General features: G+C 47.3%; 1 protein-coding gene across 4 annotated transcripts in view; it reads right to left on the bottom strand.

Annotated features, from left to right (window-relative positions):
- The window catches only part of robo1 (roundabout, axon guidance receptor, homolog 1 (Drosophila)), a 33,994-nt gene extending 11,695 nt beyond the window's left edge, over positions 1 to 22,299 (bottom strand). The window contains exons 1-18 of one of the 4 annotated variants that reach the window (XM_019889017.1): positions 22,149 to 22,299; positions 21,270 to 21,408; positions 21,058 to 21,185; positions 16,909 to 16,917; positions 15,291 to 15,415; positions 15,014 to 15,185; positions 12,959 to 13,158; positions 10,802 to 10,883; positions 10,544 to 10,712; positions 9,617 to 9,783; positions 8,927 to 9,048; positions 7,505 to 7,736; positions 5,604 to 5,725; positions 4,332 to 4,503; positions 3,446 to 3,646; positions 3,146 to 3,172; positions 3,029 to 3,071; positions 727 to 881 (exon numbers count right to left, since the gene is read on the bottom strand). In XM_019889017.1, the coding sequence (XP_019744576.1) occupies positions 727 to 881; positions 3,029 to 3,071; positions 3,146 to 3,172; positions 3,446 to 3,646; positions 4,332 to 4,503; positions 5,604 to 5,725; positions 7,505 to 7,736; positions 8,927 to 9,048; positions 9,617 to 9,783; positions 10,544 to 10,712; positions 10,802 to 10,883; positions 12,959 to 13,158; positions 15,014 to 15,185; positions 15,291 to 15,415; positions 16,909 to 16,917; positions 21,058 to 21,185; positions 21,270 to 21,408; positions 22,149 to 22,251 (2,368 nt within the window). In that variant the 5' untranslated portion in view covers positions 22,252 to 22,299. Of the gene's footprint in view, positions 1 to 726; positions 882 to 3,028; positions 3,072 to 3,145; positions 3,173 to 3,445; positions 3,647 to 4,331; positions 4,504 to 5,603; positions 5,726 to 7,504; positions 7,737 to 8,926; positions 9,049 to 9,616; positions 9,784 to 10,543; positions 10,713 to 10,801; positions 10,884 to 12,958; positions 13,159 to 15,013; positions 15,186 to 15,290; positions 15,416 to 16,908; positions 16,918 to 18,584; positions 18,762 to 21,057; positions 21,186 to 21,269; positions 21,409 to 22,148 lie in introns of those variants that run through there. The other 3 variants (XM_019889013.1, XM_019889014.1, XM_019889016.1) reach the window with 3 other exon arrangements.
- Positions 22,300 to 22,552: the final 253 nt, after the last annotated feature.

Genomic DNA, 22,552 nt, shown 5'->3' with positions numbered 1-22,552 from the left:
TATATATATATATATATATATATGTTATACATATGTATATAAGATAGATAGATCAATCGATAGATAGATAGCTATTAAAAGCTAGGTGGCTCATTAGCTTCTTCAAAGGTAGAATGATCCAACAAAAGATGTGATCGAACAACCCAATGATCGAAAGATACAGAAATTCAAAAAGAAACAGATATAGTAGCAGCTAGACAAGCAGACTGCTAGCTTGGAAGCTAGATGGTCTGTTAGCTGTTTTTAAGCTTTTAAGAATGATCATCTTTTCTTTTGTTGTAGACCTCCAACTGCACATTTCACAGTAGGCTATGCACCAAAGCAACATCTCCAGTTTCTTCTCTCTCTCTTCGTGTTCCTTTTTTTTTTTTTTTTTTTTTTTACCCGCAAACATGTCAACTTCTGCCTGGGAGAAATCAAACACAGCCGCCTGCTCTTAATCCTAATATTTCCTTTGTGCAGGTCGCGCTTGTGGAGACAGAGACACACACACACACACACACACACACACACACACACACACACACACACACACACACACACACACACACACACACACACACACACACACACGCGCACACAGGATAAGAGAGAACTCTCGGGGGAGCTAACCCAGATATCACACTTTACTTCCTCCTGGCAACTCCCACCTGGGTCTTATCTGCGCACTCTTATTTTCAGTGGCTTTGGTGTTGTTGTGTTCGGTTGTTTTTGCGCTTGACGTACCGGGCCGGCTGTACGTGGCCAGGTTACTGTCACTGTTGCCGTTGCCGGCGGCGCAGCAGTTGATGCTGCAGTTGTTGTGATTGGAGCACGAGTTGGGCCACGTGTCGGCCAGCCAGGGCTGCGTGGCCGACTCGCCCATGTTGAGGAGGCCCGGCCTGCAACCCAAAACACAACAACAATGAAAAGTGTTCGCGTTTGAAACTAAACACGCGCGTGACACCTACATTCATCAACTCACTCTTGTCTCAAACTCGCTCGGCTCTTCACTCCGAAAATGTGTCAAGTTAGGGCTGTTTCAAGATACATGATCATTACAAAAAAAGAAAAGCTGCGGCATGTCACAAAGAGATGTTGCAATATTGCACGGACAAAAAAAACAAACAAAAAATACCCAAATACTTCAAGATTCAGGAAAGACTGCGGTTGTAATTTTACAATGACAAAAATAGTTCTGTGCTCTGGTTTGCACAAAAACAGAACCCGGTGGTGTTCATGTGAATGAAGTGCAGTCGCGTCACAATCGAAAGAGAAGATTAGGCGCGGTTTATTCATCCAGCAGCTGAGAAGAGGGAAACTACAAATCCGGCTTTAGTACTTTTTTTGCCTTTTGGACACACACACACACACACACACACACACACACACACACACACACACACACACACGCAAACATAACAATCCCAGCTAAACAGATTGTGCGTGTACTCGCCTTGCCCAAAGGCCACAACACTTTGGCTGAGCCCCCGTCAGCATGAGCAAAGCGCCCGGATTAGACACACGGATCAAAGTCACTTGCAACGTTGCTAAATGTACCGTCCCAAACTGCCCGCCAAACCCTCGTCACAACACAAACTCACCTGCTGAATCATCCATCAAATTAAAATACATAACAGCCCCCCCCCCCCACACTTTTGTTTTTCTGACAAATCAAACTACAGATTAGGTGCAACTAAAATATTGAAGTCGCTAATTTTCTTGGTGGTCAGTTTGAGCTTTTAATAAGGCCTCATGATCACAACAATATGGAAAAAAGTCCAAGAAAAAGCAAAATGCACGGCCAATCCTTGGACGAATGCGTTCAACTTCATTTTGAGCAAAATCGTTCCAAGAAAATTGGAATCAATGCAGCGGAAGTGCATGTGTACGTGCCCACACTGCGACATCGTCCTCTCAACAAAGTCCACTAACAACACAGACTAAACTAATTACTTCAGCATACGCCCTTGACAATGAGTACTTTCTTACGAGCCAGGTCTTGGGCACCGTCTTGTGGCATCCCAGCGCATTTCAGAAAGAGCACAAAAATGGCAAATGGGTCAATTTTTCAGAAACTGGCTTGGGCCACAGGAAGAAAAAAAAAAAAAAAGCTAAATTGGGAATGGGGAACTCGAGATGTTAAAGGGGATTACTGCCGCGTGTGGGCGCTTGCGTCACACTTTTGTCGTGATGCAACGGCGCAACCTGGTGGTCGTTTTAATGACTTCCTCACAGTGGACTTGACATTTCCACACCCTCTTTTTTGCTCCACGAGAAAGTCCCAGTACGCCCTCTGTTGATCAGATGGGGAAAGAACACCCCGCCCAACCATTTTCACCCTCTGATGGGGATCTTGAATAAAGCAAGAAAGGATGAGAGAGAAAAAAAAAAAAGCTTCACGGTAGTTCGCTCTGGTGACATCTTCTTTTCGCAGAGTGCGGCAGAAGGCGAAAATCATCATGCAGAACATCGTTTTATTTCATTTCACAATGACTATTAGCTGAAACTGAATGAGAACATTCAAGACTATAAAAACGGCGGAGGTTCTGGGTAAAAAACAAAACAAAACAAATAACAGTGGAGTAGATGTTGTTGCGCAGTTTTTCCTTTTGGAGAGATATATTTTTGGTGGTATGTACTGTTTACATCCTTTTATGTGTTTTATTCATGTTTTTTGTTGTTTCCAGATTGTGATTGTATTTTTTAAACACCTTTTTCACTTTTTTCTTGAATGTATTTTTGAAAATTGATTTCCATTTTCACCCATCGTATATTCCACTTTTCCATGATATTTTGATTCTATCATAATCACTAGGGGCAGAAATGTGCACGTCAATGTACTATTTACATTTTAAGTCTTCCATTTTCTCATTTTATTTCCTTATTCTATTCTTTGCAACAATATTAGACTAGAGTCTTCATTGTCATCGCACAGTTTAAGATGATTTTTATTGCTTTTTTTTTTTTTTTCGTTTCAGTGTGAACCTTCAGTGTGACAAAAGGCATACTTCAGTGCTCCCCATTTGCACCTTTTGGTGTTTCTTACCTTCCGGCACTGCTCACTGCTTCTCCACCTCTCTGGTACGCCACTGCGAAGACAAAACATGAGGAGTCATAAACTTTACGAATAGGCATACGTGAATGCCTTTGTGCTCGTGTTTACCTGTTGGTGTGAAGGTAAAAGATGGCACTGTTGGGAGAGAAACATCAATCAATAAATGCACATTATTATTGACAAAATGGACTTAAATGACTACCGCATGAGAAAGTTAAGAGAAATACGAAGTTAAAGAAATATTATCGCGTGTTGAACTAATATAATAATGCAACCATTTTGGCCATGACTTGAAAGAGCAATGCACACCGCGATATGGCCAAAACCCAAAAGCGGTGCCCAATTCTGCGACGCCACATTGCCCTCTACAGGCCAGGCCTGCTCATGCGCATCGGAGGCCAGACCGACCCTTGCGTATGCCCGAGTAGCTGCTGGAGAGTCCGCTCCTCTTCTTCCTGTGCCGGTAGAGCCAGATGCTGAAGACCAGGAGGATGATCCAGCAGGCGGTGCCGATGCCGGCGATGAAGGCCGGCTGCTTCACCACATCGGAGATTTGCTGCGACAGGGGGTTGTGGGGGTCCGCCGCCGCCGTCATCCGCCCCGATTCATCTAAGTCGCGCACAGTCAAACACGCAGCATTGTCATTTTGTAAAGTGCAGCCCTCTATTGGGTTTCGAGGCTCCTCAGGCCAAAAATTTGGTTTCGAACAATTTTTTTTTCTCCAGCCCTGCTCATAAGTCAAGGTAGCGCCGCACTGGTTTGCGCTTACCGAGTTGGAAGTAGGTGACGTCGCTCTTGACCCCGGGGCCCGCCCCGGTGCTGGCCGCCACCTCCACGCCGTAACGGATTCCCGGAGCCAGACTGGGAATGAGCAGGGAGAAGGTGGTTGCATCCACCGTGCGGTTGATGTGATACCTGCTCTCATTCCCCAAGCACCAAATCTAACGCAGGGGAGACAAAAACGCACGGCAAATTCAAATTTCACCTGATACTGCGTGACTTTGACTGCTCATGGTGTCAAACGTTCAGTTGGACAGCAGTGACATTTTCCCCTTGAATCAGTGAGCTCGTTTGTTAGCTCATGCTTTTAACTCTGAGTGCAGTTGATGTGAAATACTGTCATCGGAAAGACTAAAGAGGAGCACCCTCAATTTAATTCAACTACTGTGTACATCAATACCGTCCTATTGGGTTTCGAGGCTCCTCAGGCCAAAAATTTGTGGCGTCGAACAATTTTTTTTTTTCTCCAGCCCTGCTCATAAGTCAAGGTAGCGCCGCACTGGTTTGCGCTTACCGAGTTGGAAGTAGGTGACGTCGCTCTTGACCCCGGGGCCCGCCCCGGTGCTGGCCGCCACCTCCACGCCGTAACGGATTCCCGGAGCCAGACTGGGAATGAGCAGGGAGAAGGTGGTTGCATCCACCGTGCGGTTGATGTGATACCTGCTCTCATTCCCCAAGCACCAAATCTAACGCAGGGGAGACAAAAACGCACGGCAAATTCAAATTTCACCTGATACTGCGTGACTTTGACTGCTCATGGTGTCAAACGTTCAGTTGGACAGCAGTGACATTTTCCCCTTGAATCAGTGAGCTCGTTTGTTAGCTCATGCTTTTAACTCTGAGTGCAGTTGATGTGAAATACTGTCATCGGAAAGACTAAAGAGGAGCACCCTCAATTTAATTCAACTACTGTGTACATCAATACCGTCGATGTGAAACTGGCTCATGATCCTTGTGTACATGCTACCGGCATTGATGCGTTCTGACTTTTAAATAGCTCCAAATGGCTGAATGAATGTCTGTTGTTTTGATAAGCATTTTGAAATGCCAGACTTGCAAATGAATGCCAAGCTTTGCATACAATACTGTGTCAGCTGCCACTTTTGTTTATATATAAAATTCATGAAATGGTGTCAAATTAAATTCTGTTCAGCTTTGACAGAGACACTTATTACAGCGATTCATAGAACAGTACTGGCTTTTGAATATTCAGACAGCGTTTTAATCATGTTACATTTTTCATTCATCGTTTTTTTAACCAAAATTGAAACAAACAAAAACAAAGTCACGAGTGATTTTGAAAAAATTGTGGAGGTGGTATACAACAAACAGAAACCGCTGGAGGATTATTTTTCTTCCGATTTTTCCCCCCCAATATGAGCTCCACTGCACATTTACCTGACACAGTTGGGCTTTTCCCCCACTAGATGGCACTATTTCATTTTTGTCCTCTGCTTTTTGCTTTTCTTGCTAACAATGCATGTGTGGAGCCATCTTTTTTGTGTCTGAAACAAAAACAAAGTCACGAGTGATTTTGAAAAAATTGTGGAGGTGGTATACAACAAACATAAACCGCTGGAGGATTATTTTTCTTCCGATTTTTCCCCCCCAATATGAGCTCCACTGCACATTTACCTGACACAGTTGGGCTTTTCCCCCACTAGATGGCACTATTTCACAACGGTGTGCTCTGCTTTTTGGGGATTTTCTTGCTAACGATGCATGTGCGGAGCCAGCCATCTTTGTGTCTATCCCTCCACCTCTCCGACGGGTCGGGTGGGGTTACCTTGTATTCCTGGACCACCCCGTTGCGCTCCTCCTCCGGCGGCGGTTGCCAGGAGACCACAACTGCGGTCCCGTTGTCGCTGCTCTCCGTCACAGTCACCTCGCGGGGAGGCGCGCTGGGCACTGTTGGGAGGTTGTGGGTGTAGACAAAGGAGGAAAAACAAAAACCAAAAATGATGAGACACACCTTTTGCGCGACATAGAGAGTTGGAGGTGGTCTCGCCTAGTTCCAGACAACAAAGGAATAACAGCAAATGGGATGCTGTTTCACACTCCTGCTATTGTGGCTGGCAGTTTGAAAGAAAAATCATACCGACAACAAATATTTTCAAAAGAATGACCTTTTTTTTCCTTTCCCCCTGCTGGGCGTATTTTTGTTTTAGTGCGACAAAACAAAATAAGGAATTCCTCTAATTTGGTTTTAGCCGTCGAGATGAAAGACTGAAATAAATAAAATACAGAAAGTGATCCACTCATTTCCTCTCCCCCTATATTTCATGTCGGACGCACTCACTCACCTCATTTCACACCAATTTAACAAAACAAACCAAAAGCGCGGCTGCGTTTCATTCTCAATTTACCGAGCAGGATGGTTCATTAATTTGAGAGTAAATTAGAGGACATTTAAAGCTCCGATTAAAATAATGACAAATGCATGCTAAAAAGAAGAGTGCGATGTGCTACGAAAGCTGTCATTTTCATCAAAGGCAGCATTCAATTAAACACCAAAACACAGGAAAATACGTCAACACTTTCCAGTCAGCGGTGTGGCGGCCTGGCGGGCATATTGTTTTTCCTTCTGCGGCATGAATAACAATTCCGCGTCATGGTAACATTTGAAAAGACACAGGAAGAAATAACAAAATAAACACACGTGCTACCGTTAAGTTTGCCTCCCGGGGGCTTTTGTTATGCAACTCACCCACTCACGTAACATTTTATGCATCCTCAAACTTTACAATGACGTTGCAATTTTATCCAAGAGGAGACTAAGGGCAGCAGCAAACCATAGCGCTGCACCAAAGTGGCGATTATGGAATATACTTTTGCAATGGCAAGAATTAAAGGCACGGGGTTAAGGTGACGTCAGCGCGAGTTTTTATCCAAGAGGAGACTAAGGGCAGCAGCAAACCGTAGCGCTGCACCAAAGTGGCGAGTATGGAATATACTTTTGCAATGGCAAGAATTAAGGCACGGGGTGAAGGTGATGTCAGCGCGAGCTTATTTTCATCCTTTCTTGCTGTGCATCCTCAAATGTTACAATCACATTGCATTTTTTTGCCTAAAAAGATGGTGGGTCCCTGAAGCAAAGCGGAGACTTTGGACTCAAGAGTAAAAGTACTGAAAAAGCTTCGGTTAGAGAATAGGTAGGTTCACCTTAGCATGTGTTTAATTTGTCGCATGTTCTCAACTGTTGCAGTGACATAGCAAGTTTGAACTTTCTCACTGTGTATCCTCAAATGTTACAATGATGTGTCAATTTGATCCTAGAAGAGACTGCGGGCGCTTTCTGAAAAGTGGAGACAGTGGACTCCATCACACAAGTAGAGTCACCAAGGTGTCTCTGTGTGTATCCTCCAATGTTAAATTGCCTCGCAGTAAAGTGGAGACTGCGGAGTATAAAAATGCATCGATGGAGCCGAATATGCTTCGGTGTAGAACATTTTTATGTCACGCCTCCCCCCCTCCCCTTCCCCCGTAACAAACACACACTCCCCTCGGCCCCCCTCACGCCCGCCGCCGCTCTGCCTGGTGTGAACAGCTGTTGTCTCCTTGCACACATGCAAGCTGAGGATATAAAAGGGTGTAAACATAAAAATGCATGAGCACGCATGTGAGTGCTCAAGTGTCAAAGCACACAAGGACACACACACACACACACACAAATGTACACACACACACCTTCTTCCAGGGTCCGTGCAATTTTCACATCGCTGTCGGTGCCCTGGAATTCGTTGAAGAAGGGGCGCACTTTGAACTGGTACGTGACGCCCTTCCGAAGTTGCGGAACGACGGCGCTGTCCTCGCCGGGCGTGCGCACCTCAAAGGTGGCCCAGTCGCCGCGCGGCGGCCCCTCCGGAGACGGCCGGTACATCACCTTGTAGCCCTGGATGTACTGGGACTGCTGCTCCACCTGGTGGACGGCGGGAAGACAAAGCGGCAAATGATGATGTGCAGCAGTAAAAATTGAAGGAACGTTAACAGTGACAACAAAGGCTAGCGACCGCGTCGGGTGTTATTATTTTTATGCCGCGTATCCTCAAATCCAACAATTTTATCCAAGTGGCGACCAAAGGCAGAACGAGTTTCATGATGCAGCTTCCAGAAGAGACTGCGGGCCACTGCTACAAATGAGTGTCAATAGCTCAGCTTTGGCACGGTGCGGCCGTTTGCGCAAACCGCACCGTGAGGTCATTGGCCAGAGATTCCTGCCAGTCTGGAGCTAGTTAGAGAGCAGGATCAGCTCCATTGCATCCGGGAGAACCAGGAGACAAGGTTAGGCAGGCTAGGCTAGGCTAGGCCATGCTAGCTCACGAGTGTCTGTTTGTTGCGTTAAATCAGCTTTACGATGCAGCCTAACTGCAGGGCTAATATGCTCGTAAGCCCCAGTGGAAGGTGAACTGATCTGCTTTTAAATGTATGTTTTTTTTTTTTTTTTATTCCTATAAAATAAGCTGCTAGCTCAGGTGGTTATGATTAGCGCTCAAGTGCAAAACCAAGTGAAATAGAATGTAAAGTTACACATGTCAAAATAAGTGCGCATTGCATGAACGCTTTATTTTTCAGTAGAAATGGACAAAATGTTGATCCTTTATAATGACCTCATTTGAAAACGGGTCAATCTGAAGCGCAACTAACAGGCGAGTCACGCTTGCTTCTCCCACTGCCACCTTTATTTTATTTCGTTTTATTTCCAACATCTGCAAGCTATTTCCACTGAAGAGCCAGAGAGTTGGCCGCCTCTTCTTTCTCACTCGTATTATTTTAACAGCCCTCCGCTGTTTTCAATCAGAGAGTGGGGGGCACGAATGGACACGCCCATGCTGCTCGGAGGTCTTCCCCGTTGCGCTAAAATGGCTTTTTTTTTTTTTTAAAAGGCTGCGTACCGAGACAAAATGACTGGAGAAGCGCGCCGCCGGCCATAGAGCTTTCTGACAAAGCCGCCGGGGAGCTTTTCTTCCCCGTTGCGCTAAAATGGCTTTTTTTTTTTTAAAGGGCTGCGTACCGAGACAAAATGACTGGAGAAAGAAGCGCGCCGCCGGCCATAGAGCTTCCCGACAAAGCCGCCGGGAGCCTGCCAAAGGCGGCATCAGCGGCACTCACCGTCCACTGCACCCTGACGGAGGACGAGGACAGGATGGTGGGGTTGTGCAGGTGGATCAGCACCTCACCAAGCTCCCTCTGGATCTGACGGTGGTCCACGCCCTGGCTGGTTGGGGGGATGTCTGCAGGCAATTCATGTTAGCACCAGGGATGTCGCCATCACATTTATTTGCACACCAGTCACTTGATTTTGAGCATCGTTTCGGAGTCCTGATCCAATATCTCGGCAGTGCACGAAGAAGGAAAAGAAAAACGCCTCCAAATTGTTTTCTTTTTTTGTACTGCCACCACAAACCCAAAAATTACATCATGTCAGCTAAAAACGAAGTTATTGCTCTTCCGTTTGGAAATAGTTCTTTGTAGGATTATTTTTAATTGATTTATACAATTTAAAACCCTGATTTGACGATGCCGATACCGATCAGCTGAAAGCCAACCCTGATGTTTGATCATGTGGGCTCAACTCGTGTTAGCTATCATGTCAAGTAGGCAACTGCAGCCAAGTGGAGACTGTGGAGTATCGTACTGCAGCGTTGGAAAAATACTGTTCGCATTTCTGCTTATAACTGTTTTGTCTTCCTGCGTATTCCTAAATTTTACGACACAACAAGAGGAATCAGAAGGCAAAGGAAAAATAAAAAATAAAAACACGGGCCAGTGCAGCCAAGGGAAGATTGTGGAATGGCATACCTTGTGTTTTCACAGCATCAGTGATTGGACTGGGGTCGCTCAGTCCGTAGGCGTTGGCGGCCCTCACCAGGAAGAGGTAGACGGCACTGGGCTTCAAGCCCTTCAACACAAAAGACTCGCTTCTGACGTGTTCCGCCAGCGTCTGCCAGCTGCTGCCCGACGCGTGACTGCACGCACACAAGGTGCACGCGGAAGCGGTGGTTGGTTTCAGGAGAAAGAAAACAAGACAAAAAAAGTTGTTTGCATTAAAAAATAATGGGGCAAAAAAAAATGGAATGACGTGCATTCATTTTATGAGATTTTATTGAGATTTATGAAACATGAAGCAAACATTATTTGGGTGACTTGCAAAAAAAAAAAAAAAAAAAAAAAAAACACTTTCAAATTATCAAGGGCTCAAAGAATACTGCATCCATGTGGAAATAACAGGAAAAAAAATCAGATACCCAAATTTTCCCTGAGCTGTGGGCATGGTCGGGGGCCAAAGAGTGACAACGGGTGGTGTTGGCCACCCCTGGCCACCATATAGCTCCACCCCTGCCCGGTTGATCTGCAACACCTCAGCACTGCGCGGTAGAAAATAGATAGATGGAAATTTTTTGTTTGGTCTTTGACTTTGAACTGGCTGCCCAAATACCTCTGCAACTTTGTCAGCAACAATGAGCACTGGGGATCCTAACACTGCTGAGCACAGCTTATTTAAGACCCCCCAAACAACAGAGTCATATTGTGATTACTGTCATTAATCTTTTATAAAAAAAAAAAAAAAAAAAAGGGGGTATTTAATATTTAAACGACAGGGCAAAAAAAACAAACAAAAAAGAACAATCGAAGATACAAGCAAGATTTTTTTTTCGTATTTGTTTCATGGCAGATTTTTAAAAAGATGAGAACAATGTGTCCAAGGTGTCTGGCGGAGGCGTTTACCTGAATGCCTCGATGACGTAGGAGGTGGGCGTGGCCCCGGCGTTGAGGTTGGGCCTCCAGGAGAGCGTGACCGAGGCACGGCTGACGTCGGTGACGTCGGGTTTGGACGGGGCGCTCGGGATCAGGTTGGGGTCGGTGGGTCTGTTTGGCTGCACGGGAACTCCAAATTCTGATCGGACGAAGGGACATCGTGAAACGAGTCGACCGCCATTTCCCCATTGCGGTGCCGCCATTGACGACGAGGCGTTTTTGCCGTACCTTGGACTTGTAAATGGGCTTTCCACGAGGCCTCGCCTCCAGGCGTGGAGGCGATGCAGGCGTAGTAGCCCGAGTCGCTCAGCTGGACCGAGACATTTGGAGAAAATGGAAAAGATCTGTTAATGTCGGACACACCCAAGCGCGCTCATTCGCCGGCAGGCCGGACGGCCGGCGGCGTGTAGCAGCGAGCGCGGCTGCCATTTCCCCGTCATCTCGCTCTCGTGTCTTTGGTGGAAGGTTGACTGGCGGATGCCAAATAGAAAAAGCTGCACAGACTCATTTCTGCATCTTAGTGCTCCCCTCCCTTCACCTCGCTGCCTTAAAAAAACGGCACTGGGAAGCCAACAGATGTGACTTGCTATGTTGAAACCCGGCGGCTATTTTCATTCGCTGCTTTTTTTTTTTTTTTTTTTATCACGGCTCACAGTTGGTTTTGTTAGCTAATGATGTGATTTGCACACTGTTTTGAGCTAACACACAAGCAGCAGTTGATACTGATAATTTGTATCTTGGCTGATAATTTGTATCAATACATATTGCTGGCATGGGCGCCGAAACCTCGTACCTCCAAAGTGCTTTTCGGAAGAGTCCAAAAAGCAAGCGTTGTAAATTGCATCATCAAAGAGAGCAAGCCATTTTCACCACTTGAGATTGCACAATCGCTTGTAAAAAAATAATACCAACATGTATGGACTAACCAATAGTATATATTGGTGAAAAAAAATACAAATGTTACCAAATTGTGACTTATGGGGAAAAAAATTGAACGTTTTGTTCAAACCATCGTGTATTGCAGGGGTGCCCAATACGTCGCCGATCGACTGGTCGTCCGCGGATTGGACCCAAGTCGATCGCGAGGGGTGTAAGGGGAAAAAAAAAAAGATTGTGTGTCTGTGTGCGTGTTATTCTATATTTTTGTGTTAGCGCACAGTTCACACTAAGCATCCAATCAGTTTCACTTTCAAAAAAACAAAAAACAAAAGCAAGCCATCTTCAACCGAGGGTAGCGAACGATTTGCATCACTGAAAGTTGTTAGCGGTCTAATTGCAGCTTGCGAGTTGTTGCGATCTCTTTTTAAATGTTTTGTTGTTTGTTTGTTTGTTTCATGCGTTTGCGTGCATGCACGTGAGCTCGCTCTGGAAACACGGCAGCCGCCCGCATGAATAAAACCAATTGCCTCATGCGTCACAATCATCCTCATGAAAACATTGCCCGGGAGTAGTGACATCTTTGTTAATGCAAAGTGCTGGGCGGTTACCGCACTTACGTGGGAGGGCCAAGTGCCCCCTGTACCCCCCTACCCCACCGCCATCACCCCCACACTGCTTTCACCGCAGGTCCACTCCCTCTGCAATCTTGTAAACCACAAGACACGCCAACAGTCATGGCCGCACCGCAAAGTGACGCGAACTCTGACCCTGTGACAAGGGGCGAACACTCCCGCCCCCTCAGCTCTCACTCACAGCGTTTCACACAAAAGCCACCACCTGACAGCGAGTCAGCGCGTGAAGATTGAGTGGCGGCTCGCTGAGGTGTTATTTGCAAACCTGCGGGGATGGGATTAAGCCACGCCCCCACCCCCAAGCCCACATGGCGATGATACAAGCAACGTTCGACGTGTCCCCAAATTGCACATCAGTCACTACGGTGGACGGAGATTGAAAGAGATGTGTTACGCAACATTGGCAGAAAGATGCACGCCAAATATCCATGCGAACAGTTTTGGAATAGCTGTCCAACCATAGCGCCTGACGCAAAATGTCAAGATCCAGGCCAGCGGCATAGCTCGAAATTTTTTATTGTGGCGGCCAGTGTGACACGACACCTCAGTGAGGCGGTCCGGGGGTGGCGTGTTCTTCATCGTCGCATCCACAGTCAGGGTTTCGCGAAATAAAACGTACACATGTGCAGAACAATGCCCAACACACTCACAAACAGGCAAGATCTTATGAAAAAGCAACACACATTTTGCGAACTTTGTTTTGTTACAAAATAACGCATGAAATGTTTGAATAGTATTCGATATAGTAACACGTGATCTGAAAATAAATGTTCACATTGTGTCTAGTGGAGGAAAAAAAAAATGGAACAGGTGTCCAGTGTCGTGACCGACAGGCAACTTTGACCCCACGAGTGCACTTTGGACGTAGTCTGACCTTGGCGTAGCGGATCTGCAGAGCGCCCGTCTCCAGCTGCTTGACGCGAGAGTCGTGAGTGGACACCAGCACGCCGTCCTTCCTCCACAGGATGGTGGGACCGCCCGAGGCCACGCAGCTGAGGACCACCGTGCCGTCGACAGCCACCGTCTGATTGGTCGGGCCCTGCCTGATGATCGGTGGCGGGCGGTCTGACACCACTGCGGAAAAAACAAAAGAACAAGAATCGGGTAATTATGTGTCCAAATGGGAAGGTGTGTGTGTGTGGGGGGGGGGGGGTAATGCTGTGCAGCAAGGGACACAATAATTACATCCAAAGCTTTGTGTGAGGGAAGTCACAAAAGGTGGCAAACGGGTGACAAGCAGCGTGAGAGCAGGGGGAGAGGATGAAACCAAGCCACTCTGAAGAACTGGAAGCAATTTTCTAATCATTCCGCAGCAGGCGGACGCCGTATCAAACATAAACAGCACAATTAAAATCATACGGCCTCAGACGTGCGGCCGGCGCACATTTCACGTTGGGAGGTGGGCACGGGAACGCCCGCGGCCAACGCGAATCTTATTTTTTGCTGTGCTGACGCCCAAATATTGACTCAGAAATAAATTGGTGAGTTTGAATGAAAAGCACTTGAAAGATGCTTCAATACAGTTGCATATGACTTTATTTTTTTTTTTTGGGGGGGGGGCATTTTTGTATTTGTGTATCCCCAAATCGCATTGACAATACAACAGTCAATTTTTCCAGATCTCAAACAGCTGGCATCCTCGGTACTCGAGCAAAGTGTTTATTTGTAATGTGCACTTCGTGTCTCTGTCGATGATTCTGTGTTGATGTTTTTCTTCAAAGCGACGAGAGATAAAAAGACCAGAGTCATCTGACACGCAGCAGGTAATGGCTTTATTGAGCCAACGCGTTGCCCCCACACACCCATGATCATTATTATTCATCACTCTTTTGATGAGCGCTGCCGTCGGCCCCCCGCGATTCACCAAGCCACAAAGAGCTCGTCGGACCAATCGCGTACGATGATGCCTGTTTGGGTTTTGCCGAGGATGACGAAAAAAACCACTATTGGCGTGACCCCTCATTACCGCTTCGGCGCTGGCCTTCTCACTTTAATAACCGTTATTATGATCCACAGAGCAGGCTCACCAAGCCACAAAGAGCTCGTCGGACCAATCGCGCATCCCCGCGTACGATGATGCCTGTTTGTGTTTTGCCGAGGATGACGAAAACCACTATTGGCGTGACCCCTCATTACCGCTTTGGCGCTGGCCTTCTCACTTTAATAACAGTTATTATGATCCACAGAGCAGGATGGGCGGAGGCAGAGTTGAGTGGAACGTGACGACAAATGGGCTCGAAGATTATGCGAAAAGGCGGGGTGGTGGAACGGAGGCCGAATTTGAATTCAGCGACTCTTGACGGTAAAAATTCATTTTTGCTTTCACACTTCACTCATTCACTGCCATTGACGGCTGCAGACGTCAAAGATCCAATTGAAGTGAGCCATCAAGGAATGAGTTCATTGCATTTCGTGCCACTCATTGTCTCGGCCTAGTTTTCTTGCTTTTTCCCACTTGTGGTCATCAGCAGTGAAACGTGGCTTGGTTTCACTGAAAACACTGATTTCGGGCCGGGAAAAACAAAACAAAAAAACGTTGGCAAAAACATGTCAAGCAGAACAGTGAATGTTTGGATTTTTGATACTCTCCATGAGGGATTTAACATAAACCTTCACAAGTGCTACTGTTTAAAAATTGTAATTATCGTTAACGGTATATTTGCCGCTGCATTGTCTTGTCATATGACATCAAGCATAAGGAAAAACGATTTTGACTCGAAAAATGCTGAAAAAGATTCAAATGAATAAAGGCTGACTTCAAACGAAGCACTGACTAAAAAACAAAAAGTTGTTGACCGGTGCCACTATTTGACAAACACAATTTACTGATGTCTTTATTTTTTAATGTGGTGACAATACCGACAGCCGTGACTATTTTGGTCTTGATAAAAGCGAGCGGGCGGGCAGGCGGGCGGGCGGGCGGGCTTACCGTCAGTGACCTCCAGCAGGGCCTTGGTGATGACGCTTCCGGCGATGTTGAGAGCCTGACAGCTGTAGTAGCCCACGTCGGAGCGCTCGGCGCCGGTGATGGTCAGATCGCCCGTCTGCGACACCGAGAAGCGGCTGGACGGTTGCGGTGGTTGGTAGGAGAACAGCAGGTTCTGGGGAACAGTCACAACAAATGCGCCGCTGCCACCATGAAGTGCCCCGATTTACAAGTTCCTTTGGTTTAGAACCGCGGCTATGTGCTGACTTGTGCTGCTTACCTGACTTCCTTCCCGTTGCCAGAATATGGCCGGTTGAGGGTTGCCGGTCGCTTCGCACTGGAAGGTGACGGTCCTGCCGACGCCGACCACCTGGTTCCGCGGTCTCACCACAAATGCAGGCGGCACTGGAGAGCAGGCAAGAGACAGCAGTTAGCCACCATCTAAGACCGAAGGTAACTAACTGATTTTGGGGGATGGTGCAGGGGCCTAACGACTTCCCACACGCAACGTTCAGTCAAGCCTCGCAGTGTAGCGTTTGCCTAATTGCTGGGGGGGTGTCCTGTGATTTTTGATGACAACCTCTTACGCTAGCTACGCTTTTGTGGTTTTTGGGTCTTTGTCTCATGTTTGAATTTGGCACCAACTGATGGCATCTTGGGGCGAAGATAATTTTGGAAATGAATCTTAGTCAGGCCAGAGCCTCGTCTAATAGAAATGAAGTTTTTGTTGCTGCCAACTTGTGGTATATGCTGGCAACTAAAAATGTTTCATTATTTGGGCAGGACTTGGCCCCTACCTCCCGTAAACAGCGACAGGAAGTGTGAGTGCTGTTGACAAAAAAACAACAACAAAAAGCGGGCAGCTCAGTCTCTGGCTAGCAGATGTCATGGCTGGTGGGATGCTTTGGGCAATTAATGAGTTTGAAACAGCAAGTCATGTCAATGTGAGTATCATGGCTGCATATCAAGTGCTAGCTTGATGCTAACGCAACTTTCAGACTGAGCCGTTATTGCTTTTCGAAGATCGGAATGAAGACTTGTTGGCATTGTTCTTCTCTTCAGGCAAACGATGGTCGATAGATTCCCACAGCATGCCAAAATGTTTGAATCTTAAATTAGCTAGCTCCTTGACATTTTTCGGCTGGCAGTGGAGATTTAATAACACCTCAAGCACAAAAGTCTACCTTTGCCACTGCGCATCCCAACTGTTGACAGTCCATTGTAATGTTGACAATTATTAGCGCCGACTTAGCGACGTGGACGTCGCCTCACTAAATGCCACACCGATGCAACTATGCATGTAATACAACCAAGAATTACCCAGCTGCCAACTCATTTACATGGAACGAGGGCTCGGGGCATTAAAATTTACATGGAAAGGGTAGAAGACATTTGAACCATCTGCTCCACGCCAACAGCCTCTTAATGACAACCTGAATGGGCGCGGCATCGACACATTCGACCTTCGACGTCGCCGTCCCTGTGAGGAGATGCACGTCGGCTAGCATCCAGGTGCGGACGAACAATTTCCGTCGTCTAATGGGTGAATCATTCGCACGCCGAGGGCATTCATAAAAAGCAATTGGAAAGCTGTCCTTTGAAATCGAGGCGTCATTTGTCCGCAAATTAGACGCGCTATTTGGAAATGCATTGAAAAAGGGGAGGGGACAACAACAGAAAAAGAAATGAGACACCTTTACCTTGGAGGGCCGGAGACCAGTGTTTTTTCTTTTCTTTTTTTAATTCTTTTTTGTTTTTTTTTTACCCATCTCGTCTCCGTTGCTGGTGACAACAGAGACATGATTGGCGTGTGGAGTGGTGATGGGAGAAGGATGGATGGGGGAGTGATGTGGGTGGAGTGGCGACAGCTTCCTGTGTCGGGTGACAAGTCAACTTACCAGACACGACTAAAAAAAAGGGAAAGAAAAAAAGACAACAACACAAAACGTCAATGAGCAAGGTCAAAATAAGGTGAAGGCAATGGGTACAAATGCATACAAGGGATTGTCATTGACTAACAAAAGACAAGGCACATTTCACTGTTGGACACTTCAGGGAACATGGAAAACCTCCCGTGATGTTGCCGGTCACATTGACCAGCTTGTCTTAAAAATAATTCAAGATGACATTTCTCATGGCCTTTTATTGTTTATTCATATTTCCGGATTTTTTTGAGGGAAGGGGGGTGGTGACTAAGCCGCGAGTGACCAGTTCGACATTCTCAAAAAACAAAATAATGTTTGTAAAAATTACTTAATAGAAGACGAAATAAATAGAAGAACACATCAGTATAGACAAGGCTTGAAAATGGCATTCAAGTATTTTTAAACCATTTGGAAGTAGCTATATATTTGTGTGTGTGTGTGTGTGTGTGTGTGTGTGTGTGCGTGCGTGCGTGCGTACGTGTGTGCGTGTGTGCGTATTATTTTATTGGGGGAGGCGGGTATGAGAAAACTGATAATACTTTTTTAATATTCTAATGTATGTTGGAATTATGATGATGTTATGTCTAACGATGCAGTGGATTATTTTTGGTGTACCAAAGGAGAAAAAAAAAAAATACAAAACTGGAGGGTTGCATACAGAGCAAAGAACATTTCGCCCAAACGGACACAAAGAATATTTTGGTTGATGCAAACCAAAATGACAAGATGATGGAACATTCCCCAAGTCAATGCGATCAACGCTTCCGCACGCTCCCAGTGGCCGAGGGACATCCGCTCGGTCCCCGACGTGAGCGCCGCTCCATTAAAAACAAAAGGTGAATGTTAACTTGACACTCCCGGGGTCATAAATCTTGCGCGGTCGATGGCTCACCTTATCTAATCTATGTGCTCCCACCGAAACATAAACGCTGTCAGTCGGAGTAATGATCTTAGCCCACCACGCCTGCTGCCCCCCGCCCCCACCCCGCGTCATTGAGTCATTTGTGCCCTTGCAGATTTACATCCTGCCCGGTGAAGACATACATTTTTGTACTTCATCAGAGCTTGAAAATCTCAAGACTGTCCCACACGCACGTCTGAGCTTGGAATGAGGTGAGCCTTTCTCCACGTCTTTGGGCAGGCAGCGTTGTGAGCTCTTTGCTAACTTCATCAAGAAGCTGATTGGAAATCCAGGACGACAAACCATCTCAGGATTTCATCTCTATAATTACGCAATTACTAAAAAAAGAACTGTATATTTCCCCCCCCCGTCCAAAATTAAATTAATAAAAAATAAAATGGGGAAAAAAAAAAAAAACTAAATCATGGTGGCTGATATACGCGGTGACTAATTTCAAACCTAAAATTGTCAGTTCTCGCGCCGACTTAGCGGCATCCGACCCAGTAGGAGACGCACTCAAAACAGGCGAGGCGCTGACATCGAAAGGTTATTAGCGCCACATTCGGAGAACTCACAAGATGAATGGCGACTCCCATCGGGAGTCGTCAGCGTGCATCTGCGCTACGCGGAACGATCGGCATGTTGGACATTAACAGTGAGCAAAGCACGATGGAAATGCGCTTGAAGGCTGAGGAAAAAACACGCGCGGCGCGCGCAGACAAACGCGGTTGAAATTGTGGTCGGTCACCCAGCTGGCGTTTTGAGTGCTTTATCAACAGCATGCACGCTGCTGACAAGGAAATTCCTGCCTTGAAGTCTCCTTCAAGGCTCTTTAGCACGGGCCGTTGGTAACGTCGCTCTGGGGACGGCGAGTCCATTCAAAACCGTTCTGCGCCTCAACTCAAACAAATAAAGACGACTTATTTTGTGTGGTAAAGCAGCACGTCATCAAAGTCATTCAAATGCTTTTGAATGACGTCATCTTTAAGGGTCCTACAATGGGCCAAAAGTTTCATCGTTTCAAAAGTTGTACAGGTTCAAACAAGACAACCCTAAACTCTCCCAAAGTTGCAAAGATACAGAGAGAGACCCTGAAACATAAATGCCCTAAAATGTGACAAATTCGGCATTTGGCAAAATAATCATAACAAAAAAAAAAAAAAAAAAGGTCTGGGACCGGAGTTTGCCAACTCAAAGCTGCGCATTAGCTTGCGTGCCGACTCGATGGCTAAAGTAACAAGTCGGCACATGGCTTCGAGCAAAAGTCTTAGCCTTGACTTTGGTGGCTTTCCGCCATCAATGAAAGGGAATATTTTTCTTGACATATTTATAAGTCCCGGGGAGGTGTTGCGGACTGAGAAGCGTGTAAAACAACAAGTCGCCGATTTAGTTAGTAACAAGAGCGCCGCGCATCGAAAGAAAAACAGCCCCGGGGCACCACTCGCACAGTGACTACATTGTTTCGCCGACAGTCTGACCGTGGAGGGTGTGAAAAGCCCCCCCCCCACCCCCACTTTCTGGATTCCTCTTTCTGGGGCTCAAAGGAGATTTAATTTGAAAGACGGTGGCTACGCCCTGTGAATGCCATTTTCTCATGCTACATATCATAAGACAAGTCAAGCCACTGTCGGCTCTAAATTTAACATACATTCGCGCGGAGGTGCATTTAGTGCAAGCAGTAGTTGACTTAAAATCCACCAAAACCATCCACAATACATATATATATATATATATATATATATATATATATATATATGTGAGGGCGACTAGAGCAAGAACACTATTGATTGAACAAGCTCGTCAATAACCTTTCGGTCAGGGAGAAAGGCGAAGGATAGCGAGCGATGCGATGGGACGGACGGGGGGTTGTATCGACTTGGTATCGGCAGCCGCGGCTCATGGGACTCCCTGAGCCAGACTCCAAATCGCTGTCGGAGGAGGAAAATGAAGAAATACTGGCAAAGGGGAGCCGAGTGAGGATGAAGTGGACGTGTTTGTAGACAGGCGGCGGGGGTTGGCATGCGCTTCAAATTGCCCTGCCTCATTATATCTGAGCGCCGCCGACTGCGGGAAGTGACATTAATATGGCTGACCTCAGCGCGGAAAACCTCTCCAACAGAGCCAGCGCACGTCCCAATTGCTGAGACGTTCCGCATCGGTGGCGAGACGCCCGCTCAAGCATCTTTTCACCCAGCCCCCGTCCCCCACGACTCCCGACATTCCCATTAGTTTGCCGTTAAATGGCCCCTGTGTTCCCTCCGCATCTCAAGGGGGCTTCTGGGCCAGTCCGAGCCACCCCCCCCCCCCCCCCCCCCCCCCCCCCCCCCCCCCCCCCCTCCCCAAGCTCTCCTGAATGGGCTCTTTTTGAATGTTCACGCTCTGTGACCGGCTGCTTTAGATTCAAACCGTGTTAATAAGACGCCCAGTGGAGAAGGCCACAGGAGACGCAGAGATGTTTACAAATAACACCGGACGGGCTGAAGACATAAATGAGGGAAAAAAAATGAGATCGATTGAACGGTTGAGCTCCCACCTCGGTAGTGGCTATGGATTCCTGTGATTAGAAATCAATCGGCTAATTGAGAGAAGGGAGCACAATGTAATGAGCCGCTGGTGCTCAAAGCGCCGTCCGTCCTCGATTGCCCTGCGACCAAGAAGCGCCACAACCTCAAATGGGATTTTTCTAGCAGGAGTCCAGCAAAGTCTGAATTAAAGCTGCAAGCACCAGTGAACGGTTCGGTGGCCTCCATGCCGAGATCACATTTAGACGGACGGGCTAGGCAAAAAGTCTCAACAATCGCCGTCGTGGATCGCCGACCCACTGCCAATCGCTCCTGCTATCGCCGATTCTTGAAGGGTTCGACGAGACCACAACCCAAACCGCTGTCATTTTATTCCATTTTGGCCAAGTGAGGAGCTTTTTCAGGCCCCGCCAAAAGGCCATGGCTCTTGTTCAGACCCGAAAATTTCAAAAATGACCGAATCAGAGCCGTAGCCGTAGGTGGGTCGGTCCCCACGACGTCAGCACGAGTGTTGCAAAAACAAATGTAAACACCTCCCAGCGCCATCCCGGCGAGACAAATACCACCTTCCAAAGGCAGAAAATTGGCACAGCGACTCAGTCCACCCACAAAACCGGGGACAAGCGGCCTTCTTGAGACCTGATCCGATGAGCCTGTGAATCAAAGGAAAGGCCCGAGAGCTGCCGAGCGCAGTCTTACCGTGGACGGTGAGGCTGGCCGACGCCTCCGCCTTGCCCACCATGTTCTCCGCTACGCAGGTGTAGGAGCCGACGTCTGCCGAGGTCAGACGGCGGATCTTCAGAGTGTGGTCCTCCCGGATCTCGTACCTTCGGGCGATCGGGCACGGACGGACGTCAGCCAGAGACCAGAAAGAGCTGAGGAACGGAGGACTTTTTGCCCACGATTCGCACCTTGCTTTGGGCAGGTCTCCGTCGTCCTTCCGCCATCGCACCGTCGGTACCGGGTCACCGCGCGCCTCGCACCGGAACTCCACACTTTGGTCCACCAGCACCACCTGGCTGCCGGGCCGACGCACAAAGCTGGGTCGTTCTGCACGGACGGAAATAGCAAAGAGGTGAATTTCAAAATGTCAACATGACGAGGGGAGTTTTTCCAAGCTAGAAGCTGTCCCTTGGTCAATTTTTGCTTTGTTTTGCATCATAATGGCCTTTCAATTCACTTCAATGGCAGAAAGGGATTGCAGATAAGAGTGTATTGAGCGACAAGTTACGTCGTGGAAAAAAATTCAACTCCGAAGTCAAGGCACCACAGAAGTAAGGGAGTCAAGTGGTGGTTTGCTGCTTTTATTCGCTCGTAAACGAAAAAATATATATATATATATGTATATACCACCGCCACATTCGGCTGGAAGCACCGGCTGACACTTCTAGTGAGGCGGGACGCGAGAAGCTCAATGGAACCAAGACAGAAGACCGCCCGTGCCGAACACAGAAAGATCTTGTCGTTTATCGGCGGCGGCCCGCTCGAACCAACTTTCATGAAACCTCCGAGGAGTCGGTGATAAAATTTCCGAGGCAGAAGGTGCTGGAGGTCGCTGGGGCGAAACGGGGGTGGTGTCAGCGTGTGATTCATAGCTTGGAGAGTGAGATTGGAGGTCATCACACGCTCTTATCTGATTAGAGGTTAGCAACACAGTCAAGTTGTCTCGGAGAGAGACGATCAAAGGCGGGCATCCGGATCATCTGGAAAGTGCGTCCGTGTGCTATTGAATGTCGGAAGACGTGAAAGTAAAAAAAAAAGCATCGATGGGAGGCAAGAATGGGAATTACCGAGCACCGTGAGTTCGGCTATTTCGCTCTCCCGTTCGCCGACCATGTTGGTCCCGACGCAGACGTACTTCCCGGCGTCGCTCTTCCTGGCGTTGGTGATCATCAGCTTCCCGCCGCGTATCTGAGGAGCAAAGGGGGGGGGAAGAAAATGAATTATTTATTAATGGCGTGCGACTCGGACATGTCGCGGTCGTCGTTACGGCCGTCGCGATGAAACAGCCGGGCTCCGTAAAAAAAAAAGAAAAAAAAAAGTCGCTGCTGAAAGGCTCCATTCATTGCGCTCTCGCCTCTCAGCTTCCACTTCGAGTCGAAATCACGATCAGTCAGCCTGTTTCGCCTCAAAGGTAAACTGAGCCAAAAAACACTTTTGCGATCCAACACAGCCCCCAAAATCACCCGAGGGA

Source organism: Hippocampus comes, unplaced genomic scaffold (assembly GCF_001891065.2).
Source record: "Hippocampus comes isolate QL1 unplaced genomic scaffold, H_comes_QL1_v1.1 scaffold292, whole genome shotgun sequence".
NCBI lineage: Eukaryota > Metazoa > Chordata > Actinopteri > Syngnathiformes > Syngnathidae > Hippocampus > Hippocampus comes.
The sequence above is the reverse complement of the archived record's forward strand: the minus strand, read 5'-3'. Positions and strand labels throughout refer to the sequence as shown.